Here is a 19,988-nt window from a genome sequence, read left to right on the forward strand (position 1 = left end):
TGGATTTAGATTCTCTCTCATGCCTGCTTATTTTCACCTAGCGTTACAATAATTAAGGTTTAAGGTGTCTTTGTCTCCTAGATTTTGTTAGACTGATTTCTTAAACTGAGCTGCTATTTAAGAGGAAACTGTATTTTAACCAAAATCATAAAAATTTCACCAAAGACAAATGTCACTTCTGAATGAGTGAAAACCGTTTAAAATGATGCACGTACATTAAATTATGACCCTAAAAAGGGCAACTTTACTGAAATCACTCAATTTCAGACAGATCTGTGATGATCATTACTGAAATCGTCAGGTATTGTGGAAGGATTAAATTGTGCTGAATATTACTGATGTTAGATTTATTGAGAGTTATAATCCATGTTTATGCGTGTCAGAGAGACACTAACTATACTGGAACCTCTTTTAGAAAACAAATTTACATCTTCAGGATGAAACTAATGTCACACGCCTGTGGATTCAGATATTTCCTTGATCATTTGATAAAACAGCTTAGCAAAATGTTGCCACGCAAACACTGTCAAAATCAGCTAATGACTTCTGCATTATTTAATGTGGCTTTAATGTGTTAGTTTGTAGTTTACATATATTTACATAATACATAGTTTTAATAGCATAATATATATAACTACATATAGGCTACATATATTTCTCAGATCTCTCAGTCTCAGCCAGATGAAAACAAAACAGCGGCGTATGTGGAATCATTGAGCTTCATCTCTTCTATCGGTTATGGCATGCCCATTTTTTTTTTTTTTTTCTGTCCGTCGCTCTGTTCATGCATTTCATGTTACGGTAGAGTATTTTAGAAAATAACATATAGGATGCACTGACATTTTGGGCCGAAAGAGAAAAAAGCTGAAAATATGAGCCAAAAATATATGCCACGCAGCCCGGCAGGTTTCACTCTCGGCAGCTCTAATCTGATTCTGTTGCATAGAAGTGAATGAAAAATAATATTTTGATATATTGATATTAATATATATATTTTTTTTTCTATATTTTCTGTCCAATTTTGGTGTTACTTTGAATAAAATGTCACAGATTGTGTTGCTAGAACACACACAGACAAGAAGATAAAAGTAAAAGGGCATTCTTTAATAAATCCACAAGGTAAATCCAAATTAAAAGGTAAAGTGATTTAGCTCTATCGTGGGCTGTCCTCTGGAGCACGTGGGTGAGAAGAGGATGTTTGTTAAAGCTATCAAACATCCTGAACAACTGAACAAAAGACTAAAGGCGAGTAGTTGATACCACGGACCACCTGTCAAAAAATGATTGATTGGCAGGTGCCACACCCCTTCCGGTGACATGTCCCGCCCCTTCCGGTGCCCCGCCCGTTCTGGTGACAGGTGTCCCGCCCCTTTTGGCATAGGATCAAAGGGCTTTTGACAGCTAGTTTTGACTTTTGATTGACAGGTTGACAGTTAGTATGACTTTTGATCATGTTGTTATTGACAGCTAGTTTTGGGTTTTGATGCCTTTTGAAGTCTTTTGAAGGCTTTTGAAGCCTTTTGATATTGACAGAAAGTGTTACAACAATATGTCATGGTATCTGACAGCTAGTTTGATGCCTTTTGAACATGACAGTTAGTGTGTGTGTTTTTGAAGACACTGTGATTAAATAATACGTCATGGCTATATGACAGCTAGTTTTAATAGTTTGAAGCCTATTGAAGCCTTTTGAACATGACAGTTAGAGTGTGTGTTTTTGAAGTTGGTATCACACACACGATCCTCCCTACATATTCCTGAGCGTATCCGGGCTGTACTGTGAAACTGATAAAAAAAAACTGTGGAAGTTTATCTCACACAAATGTTGAAAAACCATTCAGTTCTTTTAAAAGAATATAAATGAAATGTTTATAAAGATCTTACTAAAACCTCACTCAAAAAGTTTAAATAAAATGGAGTCACAAAAACAATTGCAATCAGTTAAATGTTTATAGAGTTAAAAAAACAACAACAAAAAAACATACAGGTTATGAAACAATCAGTTAAATGTATAGAGAGTTGAAGAAAAAACATATAGCTTATGAAACAACGCAATAAATGAAACGGGTTCACGAAAAAAATAAAAAATAAAAATCATCTCACATGTTTAGATAACTAAAGCGCCTCTCCAGCACAGCCCCGGCCTGAGTGGTGCGCGCGCCCTCCGCATTCTGACATCCCCCCTCCTTCTGCTCCTCCACATTCCAGAGCACAGTGATAGTGAGAAACAGAGATTTTATAAAATAATGTATATTTCACACAAATAATATAATATACAATAATATAAAATAGCATCTTACTGAAACCAATTCTTTCAGTTTTAGATAAACAAAAGAATAAAAAATCATCTTACATAAAACATTCTGTTCTTTAAAAGAATATAAATGATTATAAATAAATAATATAAAATAAAGATCTTACTAAAACCTCACACAAAAAGTTTAAATAAATGTAGAACTATCCAGTTTAAATAAAATGGATTCACAAAAAAATTGCAATGAGTTAAATGTTTATAGAGTTGAAGAAAAAAAAAACATAGGCCTACATGTTATGAAACAATCAGTTAAATGTTTAGAGAGTTGAAGAAAAAACATACAGCTTATGAAACAACGCAATGTATGAAACGGGTTCATGAAAATAAAAAATGATCTTACATGTTTAGAAATCAGGGCCCTCTGGCCTCTCTTTACACCAGCGTTTGACCTGCAGAGCTTTCAAAAAGCACCAGCCAAAGGGTGTGTGTGTGTCTGTGTGTGTGTGTGTCTGTGTGTGTGTGTGTGTGTGTGTGTGTGTGTGTGTGTGTGTGTGTGTGTCAGAGAGTCACACAAATTCAGTGATCAGGATATCAGGTGCTGAGTTTATAAGAAGTATAATCTTAAAAGTTTAAATGATATCTTTTAAAAATAAAAGATTGTTTAAATGAAATCTTTAAAGTTTGAATAAATACACATCTTCTATTTATCTTTTAGAAGATTACTGTAATGATTTTGTTTAACGGTTATTAAACAATGTCTGTTCAAAAACTGTACTTAGTCGTCTTAAATCTCATTTATATGAAAAGATTCAATCAGCATTTTTTTGTCCATGCGGGGTTTAAATTTTTATGGTGGGGGTCTTCCATAGCCATAATGATTTTTGTACTGTAACTGCATATTCGATCATGTAGCCTACACCTAAACACGACCATCACAGAAAACTACATTTGTACATTTTCAAAAATGAAATAAATAAATAAATAAATAATTTAATATCATTTCTAAGCTGTATTGCACGCGCGCACACACACGGTTCTAAAAAATGAACTAATCTCTATGTGCATCATGTCACAGCGTATGTAATGTTAGTCTACTAACGCCTTTCCAGAGCCAAAGTTTTGTTCACACTAAATTCATTTAAAAGCATAATCTTAAAAGTTTAAATGATATCTTTTAAACATAAAAGATTGTTTAAATAAAATCTTTAAAGTTTGAATACATTCATATCTTCTATTTATCTTTTAGAAGATTACTGTAATGATTTTGTTTAAATTGAACCTAAGGTATAATTGTTATTAAACAATGTCTGTTCAAAAACTTTAGATGGTTGAAAAACTGTACTTAGTCGTCTTATATCTCATTTATATGAAAAGATTTAATCAGCATTTTTTGTCCATGCGGAGTTTAAATTTTTATGGCTTTCCATAGCCATAATGATTTTTGTACTGTAACTGCATATTCTATCCCTTACACCTAAACACGCTGATCTTTCTGAATTTATTTCAAAGCATAATCGTAAAAGTTTAAATATGATCTTTTAAAAATGAAAGGTTGTTTTAGTTTGAAGTTTTAAGTTCTTAACTTTCTTTCTTAAAAAAATCTTTAAAGTTTGAATACATTCATATCTTCTATTTATCTTTTAGAAGATTACTGAAATGATTTTGTTTAACGGTGACCCTAAAGTATAATTGTTATAATGTGAGACAATGTCTGTTCAAAAACTTTCGATGGTTGAAAAACTGCACTTAGTCGTCTTATATCTCATTTATATGAAAAGATTCAATCATAATTTTTTGTCCATGCAGAGTTTCAATTTTTATGGCTTTCCATAGCCATAATGATTTTTGTACCGTAACTGCATATTCTATCCCTTACACCTAAACACGACCATCACAGAAAACTACATTTGTACATTTTCAAAAAATAAATAAATAAATAAGTTAATAAAATTAAGCTAAATAAATATATAAATAAAAACACCTTACATTTCCAGAGAGGTGAAGTAGTTCGTTATGCAACAATCCAAAAAGCAAATAGTTTAGGTTGTCAAACAAAACAGCCCCTGATCCTTCAGAGATAAACTACAGTTTGAAATAAATCATTTAAAAGCATAACCTCAAAAGTTTCAATAAGACATTTTAAAATTAAAAGACTGTTTAAATCAAATCTTTAAAGTTTTATTAAAATCATATCTTCTTAGAAGACTTATGTATGATGTAAATGATTTTGCTTAAATTTAACCTAAGGTATAATTGTTAAACAGCGTCTGTTCAAAAACTTTAGATGGTTGAAAAACTGTGCTTAGGCGTCTTAGATCTTATTTATACAAAAATATTTCAAACAGTATTTTTGTCCATACAACATGTTGTCACAATGTTTTTTGTTGTTGTTGTTGTTGTTGTTTTAAGAAATCCGAGGACTCTACATTGCTTTTATTTAGATTAAGTTGTATCTTTTAGAAAATCACCACACATTTTTCAGAGATGCTGGTGGTCCGTGGCGCCACTGGCGCGGCATAAGTAAAGTTTGTCTTGAGCGAATATTTAATTTTACCCGTCTTAATTCAAATCATGACCTTACTTGTAGCTATGATCTACTACACGTATAAGATCATTTTTACTTGTATCTCCCGAACTATCCTTAATCAGTGTGGAAACACACAGGGTGAAACCCTTTACTGAGAATATACTATCGGTTATCTACTCAAAATGTTAGCATTTGTTGCGCGTACATTTACACGAAGGACATGTATTTAAGAATAATCTTTATTTAAACTCTTATTTTGTTATTCACATTCATTTGTTTCAGTATAATGATGGATTATAAGAACCACACAAAACAATATTAATTATTTATTGTTAGGTTTTCATATGTTTACATTTACAGCACATTTTTATATACATTGTTACTGATTTGAAGTGCACACAAATTAGTTACGTTGTAAATGTTACTTATATTTGTTTCTAGTTTGAGTTTAAGTTTACAGTGATGAACTTCAGACATGGTCCGCTGCAGGATTAGAGTCCGGACAGGAACAACATTTTAGCATTATTGGTTCTGCCCGGACATACCATTTGCTGGGAATTGCACGGGGGAGGAAGAAATGTTAATGTCTTGACTACATTTTACTGTCCTTATCTTTATTTACTATAAACCTCTGTTTGATTTGATTTATTTAAGGTTATAAATATAACATAACAGATTAATATATCCTGTTAATATAAATATACAGTTTAATAACAGTAAAATATAATATAACAGTTATAAATGACAAAATACAATTTTTCAACCGAGTGAATCTAGGCCTTCAGAAGTCATAACTTCAGGGGTCAACGGTTTAGGTCAGTTGGCGAAAACACTGCGTGTTTAAAAATCAAATACTGTATTATAGGGGTGTGCATTGGCACTGCCCTCACAATTCGATTCGATTACGATTCACCAGGTAACGATTCGATACAATTCGATTCTACGATGCATCGCGATGCATCAAAATTCTACTGCACACAACAAGGCAAATTTTTCATCAGTCATGAGGCAATACAAGCAGTCAGATATTGAACAACAGATTTTATTGGATGCTATGTGTGTATTATCACTCTCCTGTATCTTTGACATAAATGTCATTAAATAAAATAAAATTGAATGGTACAGGGTATTGGATATGGCATTTTCAAACCTGAAAAAGAAAACATAAATCACTGCTTTCAGTGCTTTGAATGAGAAATGTTTCTCTTCTCTCTGCTTGAGAACCATTTGAAATAAAATTTCAACTTTATTGTCCAACTCGAGGCCAGAAAATAAACATTGTAGGGGTGTAATGGTTCACAAAATTCACGGTTCGGTTCAATACGATACACTTGTGTCATGATTCGGTACGTTTTCGATACAGCAAAAAGAAAGAAATGCCAGAGAAATTTCCTTGATTTTTTTTCTAAATTATTTTATTTATTAAAACTAACATCATAAAGTATGATATTTTTTACTTTGAGCAATGATGGAGCTATAATTGACTCTTCTTAGGAGCATATAAAACAAAACAGCTCCTTGGAAAAAATGAAATGTTTATTTTAATTCAGATTAACATTTGAGGGCAGCAATGTTATTCATAATGTCGAAATAAATCCGACATAACGTTACTTGAAAGCATTATAGCCTACTATTCCTGCCAAACTTCCATGGTTGCAGTTAGTGTTACTACAGTAAATCCATGGTGAATGTTGCTGATCTGTGGACACTGGATAGTTCATTCATGTCACAATGTTTCGCAAAACTTCGCTAGATTTAGTCATCTTGTTCAGACGACACTGTTGGACTGTATGTGTTTTAGGTGAAGACGTTTCTTTGAGAGCCGTCAACATTCAGTGTTTATAGAAAAAAATGACCATTAAGAATTTAAGTGATAGTCTTTCTGTTTGACTAAATTGATACTTCATTTAGTGCATGCTGTTTTACAACAGAATCACATCCGACTATGGCACCGAGAGAGGCACATTCATCAAAGCTTGAGGCTGTTAAACAAAGTTCCACACTTTGGTAAAACCTGCTGATAAAATTGCACAAAAGTAAATTCTAGAGGTCAACTGGGTTAAAAGTAAATGAGCCATTTAAAACAAATACAGAAAAGCCACTATAGTGATCAGTTTTAGCTTTTGAATGTCTGTAATTGATCTTGTTTTTGTACAGTTTGCAAAAAGTATATAGTCTCCGAGCGTGGTCAAACATGTTCATATAGGAATGTATGAAAAACATGAACAAATATTGCATAAAGAGAATTAAATGACGGCCCTTCTACATGAGAGTGTTTAAGACTAAACAAAATATATTTATTTTAGAACATCTTTCTACGAAACATCGACGTCAAAGATGAGTATTACACTTCAAACTCGTCTAACTATTACACTTGTGCATTTCGCAGCACAGTCATAGATACACAGTTATTTTGTGTGTCACTAAACAACAGTTAAGCTAATGAATCACAGTTGATACGCGAAAGGAGGGTTGATTAATTTTTTATTCTGTCCACACCCGAGTTTTAGGCCCGATCCAGAAAACAGACGTTGTGTTTTATGTCTAAATAATTGTTCTTCTTTTTATGAAAACGTGGTAAGCAGTTTTTGGCCTCATCTGCAATATTTTAACATATCATAAGTTTCAATGGTTAGATAAATCATCTAACTATTATATCTAACAATCAAAAGTTATATGTGAAACAAGCTCAGTCGCATTAGAGTTGGATTCTTGTTTATATTGAACATTGTTATTGAACCGCATGTTTAACAGTGCTATTGTTCTCGGCCTCATCAAAGTTCACATAGTTTTCACCGGAGCATATCGACTCTGAAACAAGACCAAATATTAGCATGTAACATTTTGGACACCTTTGTTTTTAGGCATCTTTGATTTTGTTTGCATTTCTTCTGAAACAACCTGTTTTGAAATTGTTTAACAATTTTTAACATCACTAGCGTAACACTTATCGTATTGCCGGGTGTGATTGTAATGTTTTGTATGGCGTTTTCTTTACACTTTCCCCCGGATATCTGTTTCCTACAGTTAGCTGTAATGTTAGTGAACTCTATGTCTTCTCTTTGTTCATATACGACAGTATTCACATGAATTGGTTTGATTTGATAAAATTATGGTTTAAACCAGTGGTTCCCAAAGTGGGTGCCGCGGCACCCTGGGGTGCCGTGACAACTGGCTAGGGGTGCCGCAGAATCTCAGCTTTATTTTCCAATTTAAACAGCCTAAAATAACTATCGTACCATATAATAACCTAGCCAGGTTATTATATCGAGCCAATAACCTAGCCAAGGTTATAATCGTTAACGAAAACTAGGTGGGAAAAAACGCTATTTAAAACACGCAGCGTATTCGTCCTTTCCCTGCTCTCTCTGTCACTCATGCGTCTCTCACATGCGCACGCGCACACACACACACACACACACACACACACACACACACACACACACACACACACACACACACACAAACACACAGCTCCTCCCCTCCGTGCACACCGCGTCTCCATGAGAACGAGTGTTCGTTCGACGTTGAAAGCAAGTTCGCGAAAGGTTGGTCTCTCTATCTCGTGAACACCTTTACACAATCACACATTAAAAAGTGGTATAAAAATATTTTAAATTCTGAATATAATTTTGTCAGTGTGTTATTGTCGACCCGAGAAGCGATTGCGCCTTCTTTAGAAAGTTAACTAGTCGCAAGTTTGAGGAAAAATGCACTTTTTGGTTGTGGTTGTCGATGTCAAAACACTATAAGCTGTGATTCAAATATTAAATAATGTTATGTCATTATGTCTTTTTGAATCTTGCCCCTGACAAATAACCCAAATTACAAAAAAAAAAGACTAAAACTAACACTAAAACTAATCAAAACTAAACGAAAACTAAGCATTTTCAAAAAATAAAAAATAAACTAAACTAGCAAACCCACTTTAAAAACTAATTAAAACTAAACTGAATTTGAAAACAAAAAGTCAAATATTGATATGACATTTTTCAAAAAGACGCAATCCCTCTTTCAGGAATTAGCTCTCTCTCGGTGCTGAAGCACACAGGGGAAATAGCCAACACAGGCAGGGAATGGTGCAGCCTGCTATAGTGAGCACTCGCTCTGCTGTATAAACAGCGATCTCTTTGAAAACGTCCTCAAACTGTACTCAGTGCTGTGATAATTCTGTTTAAAGAATTGATGATTGGGGCTCTCTGACGTGATCCCAATACGTTGGTGACATAGATGTAACGTCGACTGAAAGGGAACCCTGATCTCTGTTTGTTTTCAGTGTTTCCGGCTCCTATAGTCGTAGCTGTTGTTTCATTAGGAGGATATAAAACCGTGATTAAAAACACAACATTTGGAAAAAAATCACTGTGGCGAGTGGGGCATGGTTCCGCGAGGTCTGTAACGGGAGAGAGGGAAAGAAGACGAGCGGTGCACAAGTAGGTCAAGTGCAAATGATGAAGACCTGTGTCTTGTTGCAGTAATTGGCGTGGAGAGATCGGATATAAGCCGCTGTGGAGTGAGAGACGGGAGAGAGAGAAGGACTGAGGACTCGTATGCCGCAAGTGGAAAGAGTTTGAGCTGATCCAGCGGACAGAGTATTACTGAGTGTTTTGTGCTGTAGCGCGGCTACTTCCAAACACTGAACCTCATCACAATCACGAATGTAAGTTGTTCTGATGTCACAAATGCATGAATTAAAGAAGCTTTTAACATGTCAAGATCGTCTCTTCTCTTTTAATTATAGGTGCTGGATTACAGATCCTTTAATTCACTACATTGAACATTGACTGAACATTGGCTACTACGCTTTAGTCTTCATCTTCACAACTGGAATCTTCATCATGATCATCACTAAGATTGTCCAAGCCCGACACATAAAAGCGGCTGACGGCAAGAGAAAGACGTTCAGAAAGCAGCTCATGATGGTGTTGAGTTTGTTCCTGCTCTTCGGCCTGACGTGGGCTGTGGCGTTCTTCAGTTATGGAGAGATGCTCATTCCCTCATATTACATCTTCACCGTGTTGAACTCGTTTCAGGGTGAGAAACAATCACACAGGTCTGACAGGGATGATTGTGTGTGATGCAAACATTTGGTTATATTTTTCCAACAGATTTTAGCAAATTATTTGAATTAATTAACCCTCTGGGGTCTGGGGTGTTTTCTGGGCCCTGGAGGTGTTCTGACATGCTCTGACATTTGTGCTTATTTCTGTTACTTGTGACAAGTCTGATTACACTGTATTTAGCACAAACTCTGCTACAATAATATATCAGCAGCATGTATGTAAAAGTTTGTAGTTTTGAGATAATGACGTTTATGTGTGGTTTGTGAAAATAAATAAATAAAAATTTGTCACTGAAATAAGGTCATGAAACCCAAACTGATTATTTCTTCACAATACTTTTGAAAATTGTATCACATAGCCTAGAATATTTGCTTCACAACTATGTGAAAATCATCCTGACAACTCATTCATATAAAACTAAAATGAATCAATTCAAATTTGTAAGACATGTTTTGTGTAAGAAAGCTTTATGCAAGGAGGGCGTGAATCGTCATGAATATTGATGTATTTCACACCTGAGAAAGACAAAGACCCTCCCATAATGGCCCTATCAAGTGGGACTGTGAGAGAACCAGAACAAAGAATGAGTAGAGATTTAAAAAAGAATGGCTTTTTGATTGTTTGGATTTATTTACAACACAACATAATCCAAAGATACACAACAAATGACAAAAAAAAAGCACATTACTGAACACACGGATCTAAAGACAGAGACTTGAACAATCACACACCTTTGTGCCATTCCTGAAACATAGTACATACCTGTCATTTCCAATAGGGGTGTAAATATTAATCGATTCGTATCGATGCATCGATTATACAGCTGACGATTCGATGCATCGATGCGTCCGCAAGAGTATTGATTAATGTGTTTTGCCGCCTGTCTATTTTCAGCATCTGCACCGACATATGCGTACAACCTACTAAACTGCGGGTGGCGCTAACCTCATTATTGTCTTCTACTTCACACCGCTTCACACGCGTTCCTTACGTTTCACAGTCTATCTATGTTCACACACATTGTTGAGTCTGACTTTCAAGAGCGATGGAACCATCAGAGCGAGCTGGCAATGACAGTGAAATGTTACACACTCCAGTCGGCGTCAAGTCATGGGTGTGGAAGTATTTTGGCTTCAGGAAAACAGATGGAGCAGTGGTAAGAGATGTTGCCGTTTGTCTGATTGCGCCCGTTTCACACAAACTCCGTTTGCAGTGCGTATGCGTTGGGGTTTTTTTTCCGTACCCATGTTAACAGGTTAGAGCTTTCACACTGCACGCGGTTGCGGTCCGTTTATCCGTTCCAGTTGCGGTGCGTTCTGTTTACTATTCTACTTACTGTTCTACTATTTTTCACAGTCATCTTTTTTACTTTAAGACCAGGGTAAAGCAAGGAAAACTACAATTTATCTCAACAAGGCGACATAATGAACAACACTTGTCTCATTCGTGGAGGTGGAAAAACGTCTCGGTTACATATGGTAACCCTCGTTCCCTGAGGGAGGGAACGGAGACGTACGTCGTGGTGAACGACGAATAGGAATCTCGCTAGAGAGGCCAATCTACTTCGAGTGAAACTAAAACAAGCCAATACACATTGGCGTGCAATCATTTGCATCAGCTGCGCAGCCTCGCAGCGCGGGTATTTAACGAGCAGCTGGTGTGATTGCACTTCAGTTTTTTGCTGAGGAGCCAAGCCTGAAAAGCTGGTCGCCCCGGCGGGTAGCAGCAGATGTGGCGACGGGACGTACGTCTCCGTTCCCTCCCTCAGGGAACGAGGGTTACCATATGTAACCGAGACGTTCCCTATCGTCCGGTCACTACGACGTACGTCGTGGTGAACGACGAATAGGAATCCCTAGTAAAGCGCCACAGTTGCTGCACCCCATCCAGCGCCCCGTGTAAGCCTCCACACCTTCTTGCCTGGAAGGACGATAGGAGAGGGCTTACACCGAGAGTATCCGTCACTGTTGTTCCGTTATAACCCATACAGTGAGATTATTGGATAACACTGGGAAAGCGTGCCCGATCTGAGGGAGGGGAACGCTGCGGGAGCCACATTCTTAAGGAGAGTTATGTGGGAATAGACATATGGACTAACCCGAGGGTTGTACTGCATATGAGTAATGGGTGACTTAGCCCAAGGGAAAGACACGGGCTTCCATTAGGAGCAGCCGTGGAGAATATACACATATGGGATCCCCGTAGGGTCACACATATGGGACCCAGCCTAGACCCGGTTCTCAAGGATTCAGCGGACAAGGCCTGGCACCGGACACTCCGCCATGTCCGGGCCGAGGGTGTTTGGAGGACTCAACAGGTTTTGACTCTGGAGTAATAAGGTGCACAGTAGGATGCAGCAAGCCGACAGAGCCGGTACTCACAGTGCTTCTACCCGATTAGGGTGAGAACACGGGAGGACCCGGGCTCTACACGTAGGCTATAGAATCTAGCGAACGTGTTAGGTGTCGCCCAGCCCGCAGCTCTACAGATATCTGTTAGCGAGGAGCCACGTGCCAGCGCCCAGGAGGATGCAACGCCTCTCGTGGAGTGTGCATGCAACCTGAGCGGGCAGGGCACGCCTTGAGCTTGGTAAGCCAAGGCGATGGCATCCACTATCCAGTGGGCCATCCTCTACTTGGAGACAGCCTTTCCCTTCTGCTGGCCTCCGTAACAGACAAAGAGCTGGTCTGAGGTCCTGATGCTTCGAGTTCTGTCCACGTACATACGCAGAGCGCGAACGGGACAGAGCAAAGCCAGGGCTGGGTCTGCCTCCTCCAGGGGCAGCGCTTGCAGGTTCACTACCTGATCTCTAAAGGGAGTGGTAGGAACCTTGGGCACATAGCCAGGCCGGGGTCTCAGTACAACATGGTTGTCACCCGGCCCGAACTCTAGGCACGATTCGTCGACCGAAAATGCTTGCAGGTCCCCTACCCTCTTGATCGAAGCCAGTGCAATCAGCAGCAAAGTCTTCAAGGAGAGAAGCTTTAAGTCTGCTGACTGCAAAGGCTCAAAGGGAGCATCCTGAAGTGCTCGAAGCACCAGGGAAAGGTCCCAAGAGGGTATGGAGGGAGGACGAGGAGGATTTAATCGTCTCGCCCCCCTAAGGAACCTGACGACCAGGTCGTGCTTTCCTACTGTTTTGCCATCTATGTGGTCATGATATGCTGAAATAGCAGCAGCATGTACTTTAAGGGTGGAGGGAGACAGCCTTCGCTCCAACCCTTGCTGCAAGAAGGAAAGCACTGACCCTATCGAACATCTTCGGGGGTCCTCTCTACGGGAGGAACACCACTCGACGAACAGGTTCCACTTCAAGGCGTACACACGTCTCGTAGACGGTGCTCGCGCAGAAGTGATGGTGTTAAGTACCTCTGGGGGTAAGTCACCTAGAACCTCCGCGTCCCGTCCAGGGACCAGACATGGAGTTTCCAGAGGTCCGGACGCGGGTGCCATAGGGTGCCCCGTCTCTGAGTCAGAAGATCCTTCCTCAGAGGAATGGGCCAGGGAGGGACTGTCACGAGGAGCATGAGTTCTGGGAACCAAGTCCGGGTGGGCCAATAGGGAGCCACCAGAAGGACCTGCTCCTCGTCCTCCCTGACTTTGCACAGGGTCTGTGCAAGTAGGCTCACTGGGGGAAATGCATATTTGCGGAGGCCCCGGGGCCAGCTGTGTGCCAGTGCATCCGTGCCGAGTGTTCCCTCGGTCAGGGAGTAAAACAACTGGCAGTGGGAGGTCTCTGAGGAGGCAAACAGGTCTACCTGAGCCTCTCCGAACTCTCTCCAGATCAGCTGAACCACCTGGGGGTGGAGTCGCCATTCTCCCGGGAGCACAGCTCGTGATAGCTCGTCGGCCACACGGTTGAGCACACCGGGGACATACATGGCTCGAAGCGACCTCAGATGCTTCTGACTCCAAAGGAGGAGATGGCGGGCGAGTTGCGACATGCGACGGGAGCGTAGACCACCTTGACGGTTGATGTACGCAACGGTCGCAGTGTTGTCCGTACGGACCAGCACGTCTCTGCCCTGTAGCGGCCTTTTTAGGCGGCTCAGAGCGAGACGAACTGCTAGCAACTCGAGGCAGTTGATGTGCCAGTGCAGTTGGGGGCCCGTCCACACCCCTGATACTGCATGCCCGTTGTACGTGGCACCCCAGCCGGTGGCAGAGGCATCTGTGAATACCACAGCATGCCTGGACACCTGTTCCAAGGGGACTCCTGCCCGAAGGAACGAGGGGTCTGACCACGGGCTGAAGGTCTGGCGGCACGCCGGTGTGATTGCCACCCGGTGAGTGCCGTGATGCCACGCCCATCTCGGGACTCGGCCGTGAAGCCAGTGCTGAAGCGGTCTCATATGAAGCAGCCCGAGCGGAGTTACCGCTGCTGCCGCTGCCATATGCCCCAGGAGCCTCTGAAAGAATTTCAGTGGGACCGCCGTCCTGCCTTTGAACGTGTTCAAGCAGTTCAGCACCGACTGAGCGCGTTGCTCTGTGAGACGCGCTGTCTGAGCGACCGAATCCAACTCCATACCGAGATAAGAGATCCTCTGCACGGGGGCGAGTTTGCTCTTCTCCCAGTTGACCTGAAGGCCCAGCTGGCTGAGGTGCCTGAGCACGAGGTCCCTGTGTTCGCATAACTGATCTCGAGAGTGTGCCAGTATGAGCCAGTCGTCGAGATAGTTGAGAATGCGAACGCCCTGTTCTCTCATGGGAACAAGGGCCCCCTCCGTGACTTTCGTGAAGACACGAGGAGACAGGGCCAGCCCGAAGGGCAGGACCTTGTACTGATATGCTCGACCCTCGAACGCAAAGCGCAGAAACGGCCTGTGTCGAGGAAGAATCGAGACATGAAAGTACGCGTCCTTCAGGTCGATCGCTGCAAACCAATCCTGGGGACGGATGCATTCGAAAATGCGTTTCTGCGTAAGCATTTTGAACGGTAGCTTGTGAAGGCTCCGATTCAAAACTCGCAGGTCCAAGATCGGTCGTAACCCACCACCTTTCTTCTTTCTTGGGTACAATGAAGTAGGGACTGTAGTGCCCTGACCTCATATCGGCTGGAGGGACCGGCTCTATCGCGTCCTTCGCCAGTAGGACTGCGATCTCCGCGCGCAAGATATGGGCATCGGCTGCTCTCACTGTAGTGGAGTGGATGGCCCGAAACTTGGGGGGACGCCGGGCGAACTGAATCGCATAGCCGAGCCTGATGGTCCGAATGAGCCAGCGAGACGGACTGGTGAGCGCTAGCCAGGCTCGCAGAGACCGTACAAGCGGGACCAAAGGGACCGTAGGCGTACCCGGAGTGGGGCAGCGAGGTGGAACACAGGGGCTCGGCTCGGGAGGCTCTCTCTGGGAGGCGGCCCGTAGCGGAGTCTGAGTGTGCTGTGCAACACTTACCTGGTTCCACGAGGCTGGAGGTGCAGGAGGCGGCTTGGTTGCGTTCTCGAACTGCACACTGCTGCCTGCTGGCGATAGAAGAGGCGGATGAGAGTGGTGAGGATTCTCTCCCCCCACTGCTCTCCGGGCCCTCTTCGGACCCAGAGACGGAAGAAACTGCTCTTTTATTGAAAATTTGGGTACCGCTGGTTTTGAGGCCAGCGGCGGAACAAAAACAAAAGGAAACAAAGGATTTTCCACCCGGCCCTCTTCCGGGGGATGGAGCGATGCGGTCATCGTCTCCTGGAGAGCAGTCCCTGCCATCTCTGGGTCGCCCGTCCTAGGGCCGCTTGCTCCTGGCTTTGCCGCCCTTCTTAGCGGGGTCCTGGACGGGCGGGGCGGCCCGCCTGCGACTGGCTCCACGGCGCCGTTTAGATGGAGGCTGCTGCGGCGGCGCGGGAGCAGGGGCAGACGCAGGAGGCCGCCCTCGGCGACGAGCAGACTGAGGGGCCGCAGGCGGTGGGGTGGGAGCAGCAGCTGGCCGTCGCGGCAGGATGTGTCTGATGGCCTCAGTCTGCTTTTGTACAGCCGAGAACTGCTGGGCGAAGTTCTCGACCGCGTCGCCGAAGAGGCCGGTCTGGGACACGGGGGAGTTAAGGAACCGGAGCTTGTCGGTCTCCCTCATGTCGGCCAGACACAGCCAGAGATGGCGTTCCTGGACCACCATGGTGGACATCGCACGACCCACCGACCGCGCGGTCACCTTCGTCGCACGAAGCGCGAGGTCCGTCGCGATACGAAGTTCCTGAAGAACTTGGGGATCGTGACCACCCTCGTGCAGGTCCTTCAGTGCCTTGGCCTGATGGACCTGCAGCAACGCCATAGCGTGCATGGCAGAGGCGGCTTCCCCACAGGCCTTGTAAGCCTTGCCGGTTAAATCCGACGAGTACTTACAGGCCCGGGAAGGAAGACACGGTTCTCCACGCCAAGTGGAGTTAGGGCACAGTTGCATCGCAATGGCCCGTTCCACTGGCGGGATACGCGTGTATCCCTTAGCCGCCCCGCCATCAAGGGTGGTGAGGGAGGAGGAACCACTGGGACGGTTTCTGGCAGTGAAAGGTGCCGTCCATGTCCCCGTAAGCTCCTCATGCACTTCCGGGAAGAAAGGCACTGGGGTGGGTTGCTGAGAACCAGCACGCGCCACCCCGAGATACCAATCGTCCAACCTCGAGGGTTCGGGACACGGTGGAGGATTCCACACGAGCCCGACCCCTTTGGCGGCCCGGGAAAGCATGGCCATCATCTCCGGGTCCGTCTCAGGCACCGCTGGCACACCCGAAGGAGGCAGCGGTGCCGAGTCGTCGTCCGCAGAGAGGTCTGACCCACCCTCCGATGCAGCGATCGACATCTGGTCTTCAGGGGGAGCCCCAAAGGAGACAACCGGTACACACCGCGAGGATGGTCCAGCTTTCTCCAATGGGGGCTCCACTGGCTGCGGAGCGTGAGAGGGGTGAGGGTTCCTAGGGGGTTGGTTCCCCGAAGGAGACGCGCTCACCGTAATCCTCAGGTCACCCGTGTCACTGCCCGAAGCAACCCTCTGAGGAGGATTGGATCGAGGCAGAGGCACGGGGACTCCGCCCCTTTGCAGGAACGTGAGTCTCGACCGCAGCTCCGCGATGGTCATCTTCCCACAATGGGTACATGACTCATCCACCAACGCTGCCTCAGCGTGTTTAATGCCCAGACACACGAGGCAGCGTTGGTGACCATCCCGTGAACCCAGGTAACGACCGCATCCAGAAACACACAGATAGAAAGTCATTTTTTCTCTTTTTGAAAAAAACGCTCTCTATCTGTGCAAGCTCTTTTAGGGACTGCTCTCACTGGTGCTGAAACACGCAGGGGGAACAGACACTGCGAACACAGACGGGAATGTGCACCCGTCTGTGCGCTCTCTCTCTTCTCGCTGTCTTACCAGCTGTGACAACAGCCTTTGAGCGCTCAACGGCGCACCTTACCAGCTGTAAGAACAGCTTTTTGTTTGCTCAGTTTTTACCGGACAAAACACAGAAAAACAAACAAACACAAAGAGAAGACTGTCCCCGCTGCCGTGTTCTTACACCCGCACCGAAAGAGAGATCCAACGGCTCGTCTGATATCACTCTCAGAAGACGCATCGAAGTGCTTGGCTCCTCAGCAAAAAGCTGAAGTGCAATCACACCAGCTGCTCGTTAAATACCCGCGCTGCGAGGCTGCGCAGCTGATGCAAATGATTGCACGCCAATGTGTATTGGCTTGTTTTAGTTTCACTCGAAGTAGATTGGCCTCTCTAGCGAGATTCCTATTCGTCGTTCACCACGACGTACGTCGTAGTGACCGGACGATAGGGAACAATTTCTTTGTGACATGCAATTGTATTCTGTATTCTCAACAAAAGGCAAATTATTTATTAATTTTGTTGATTTATTTGAAACTTAATAGATATCATGTAAAAATATCTAGTATTGAATCGTATCGAATCGTATCGCATCGCGGGGAATTCTGAAGTATTCACCTTTAGGTGATTCTTATGGGGGGGAATTTTTAATTTGAGGGGGGAGTTTAGACTTTTTTTTTTATTACATTTATCTCGCCTAAATGTATGCTCACTCATTGCATTTTTACAATGGGGTAATTTTGTTCTTAAGAATTTACACAACACAAGGAAGCTTGATTTCAATCTTTGAACCCATTTTGAGAGACGAGAGATAGCAGACGCAGCACCGCTGAATCACTCACGCTGTTTGTGAAATTGCGTCTCGCAGACAGTTTTAAAATTTGATTTTATAATCTGTGTGGATTAATTTACTAATACAACCTACATGCTAAAGTGAATCAATGTTTGCGGGAATTTCCCGCATTATAAGTGGGAGACCTGCGGGAATGATTAAAATTATGCGCAATACCCGCAATCCCAGACCGAAATTCGAGCCCTGTATATATATATATATATATATATATATATATATATATATATATTAGGGCTGGGGGAATTAACGCGTTAATCTTTGCGATTAATTTGAAATGTTTAACGCGTTAAAAAAAAATAACGCAATTAACGCAGCACTTTTTTTTAATTTTTTTTTTTTATGATTTCCTGTTGCGGCTGCTATTGAAAAGACCGAAATATGCCCTCCCGCCTCTCCGTGTTCGGCGATCAGGTTTCATTCTCGCGCAGCTTTCATGAGCGGGTCTTTTCCGCTCCGCGTGTGTGTGTGTGTGTGTGTGTGTCAGCGCGCTCTGTCGTTAACGGCCCAGCGGCGCGCTCTCAGTTCCGTGTATGTGTGTGTGTGTGTGTGTGTGTGTGTGTCGGCGGCTCTGTCGTTAACGGCCCAGCGGCGCGCTCTCAGTTCCGTGTATGTGTGTGTGTGTGTGTCGGCGGCTCTGTCGTTAACGGCCCAAACGCTTCAATCATGTACCGAGCACTGGAAAAGTAAAGTCCGCTCAAATAACGTGAAATTTCTCAGTAGACTTCTGTTTGCTGAGCTGGTATAGCCATGCTGGGCAACAATGGTAAAATTATGACCTGCTTTGATCACATGCTCTGCTAATAATAGTAGGACTATATTTTATTTTGATAATTAGTTAAAAAAATAAAAAATAATAATAATCTGTTAAATTGATTATATTTTAATATAGGGCTATTTTCTGTTCCTTTTCCCCCCTGTGTTGTTTAATTAGGTGATTCTAAGTTAAAAGGAATAGTTCACTTTAAAATGAAAATTCTGTCATCATACTCACCCTCATGTTGTTTTCAAACCTGTATGAATTTCTTTCTTCTACTGAACACAAAGGAAGATATTTAGAAGAATGTCAGTAACCAGACAGTTTCTGGGTCCCATTGTCTTTAGGAAAAATATATACTATGGAAGTCAATGGTACCAGAAACTGTCTGGTTACTGACATTCTTCTAAATATATTCCTTTCTGTTCAGCAGAAGAAAGAAATTCATACAGGTTTGAAACAACATGAGGGTGAGTATATGATGACAGAATTTTCATTTTAAAGTGAACTATTCCTTTAAATATTGATGATTACAAGCTTGGGGGAAACGCAATTAATTGCAATTAATTACAGAAATTGTGCAATTAATTAGTAAATTTTTTTTTATCGATTCCCACCCCTAATATATATATATATATATATATATAGAGTCGCTGTCGGGCGGAATCCTTGCCTCTCCAAAACCATTATTTTTCAGGAAATAAAAAAAACTGCATATTTTTGGAGTTATTAAACATTGTATCGTTAAAGTTGGTATTATACCTTATTGCTATCATATGCTGTTGTGTACCAACATTAACATAACATTTCCCCAAAATCATGTTTAATCGGAGATACAAGATTACGCTGTCATTGATAAGAATGGTACGGACACAGGCGTCGCTGCTGTCAGCAGTGTGAGCCTTGAGGTCACGTTGAGCCTTTTGACAAGAGACAAGGCTTTAAGAGCTAATCAAAGCTAGGCTAATGGTTGTGGTTACGTACATCTTACTAAACTCTATTTTAAAGGTTTAAGAGCTATTAGTTATGCAATACAAAAAACAATGAGCTGACTAGGCTGTCTAAACCCGTGTCAAACTGCACCTGCTCTGGAGCCAGCAGCGAGGACTCCTCTCCCTTCAGACCACCAGAGAAATCTTTAAAAAACATATGGTACAATTAGTGTGAATCATTTTTTTAACAAATGTCTATTGTTGTGAAATCCATCTGCATAAAACTCATACATTTT

General features: G+C 42.5%; 2 protein-coding genes across 2 annotated transcripts in view; one reads left to right on the plus strand and one right to left on the minus strand.

The window, feature by feature from the left end:
- Positions 1-19,988, minus strand: part of LOC309479675 (uncharacterized protein) — a 62,986-nt gene that overhangs the window by 30,750 nt on the left and 12,248 nt on the right. The window lies entirely within an intron of this gene.
- LOC309479700 (adhesion G-protein coupled receptor G1-like) overlaps positions 9,559-19,988 on the plus strand; it is a 39,125-nt gene continuing 28,695 nt past the window's right edge. Inside the window, exon 1 of the mRNA XM_082143910.1 lies at positions 9,559-9,815. Within this exon, the coding sequence (XP_082000036.1) occupies positions 9,620-9,815 (196 nt within the window). The 5' untranslated portion in view covers positions 9,559-9,619. The remainder of the gene's footprint in view (positions 9,816-19,988) is intronic.

Source organism: Leuciscus leuciscus (genome assembly GCF_965113295.1).
Source record: "Leuciscus leuciscus genome assembly, chromosome: 17".
Taxonomy (NCBI): domain Eukaryota; kingdom Metazoa; phylum Chordata; class Actinopteri; order Cypriniformes; family Leuciscidae; genus Leuciscus; species Leuciscus leuciscus.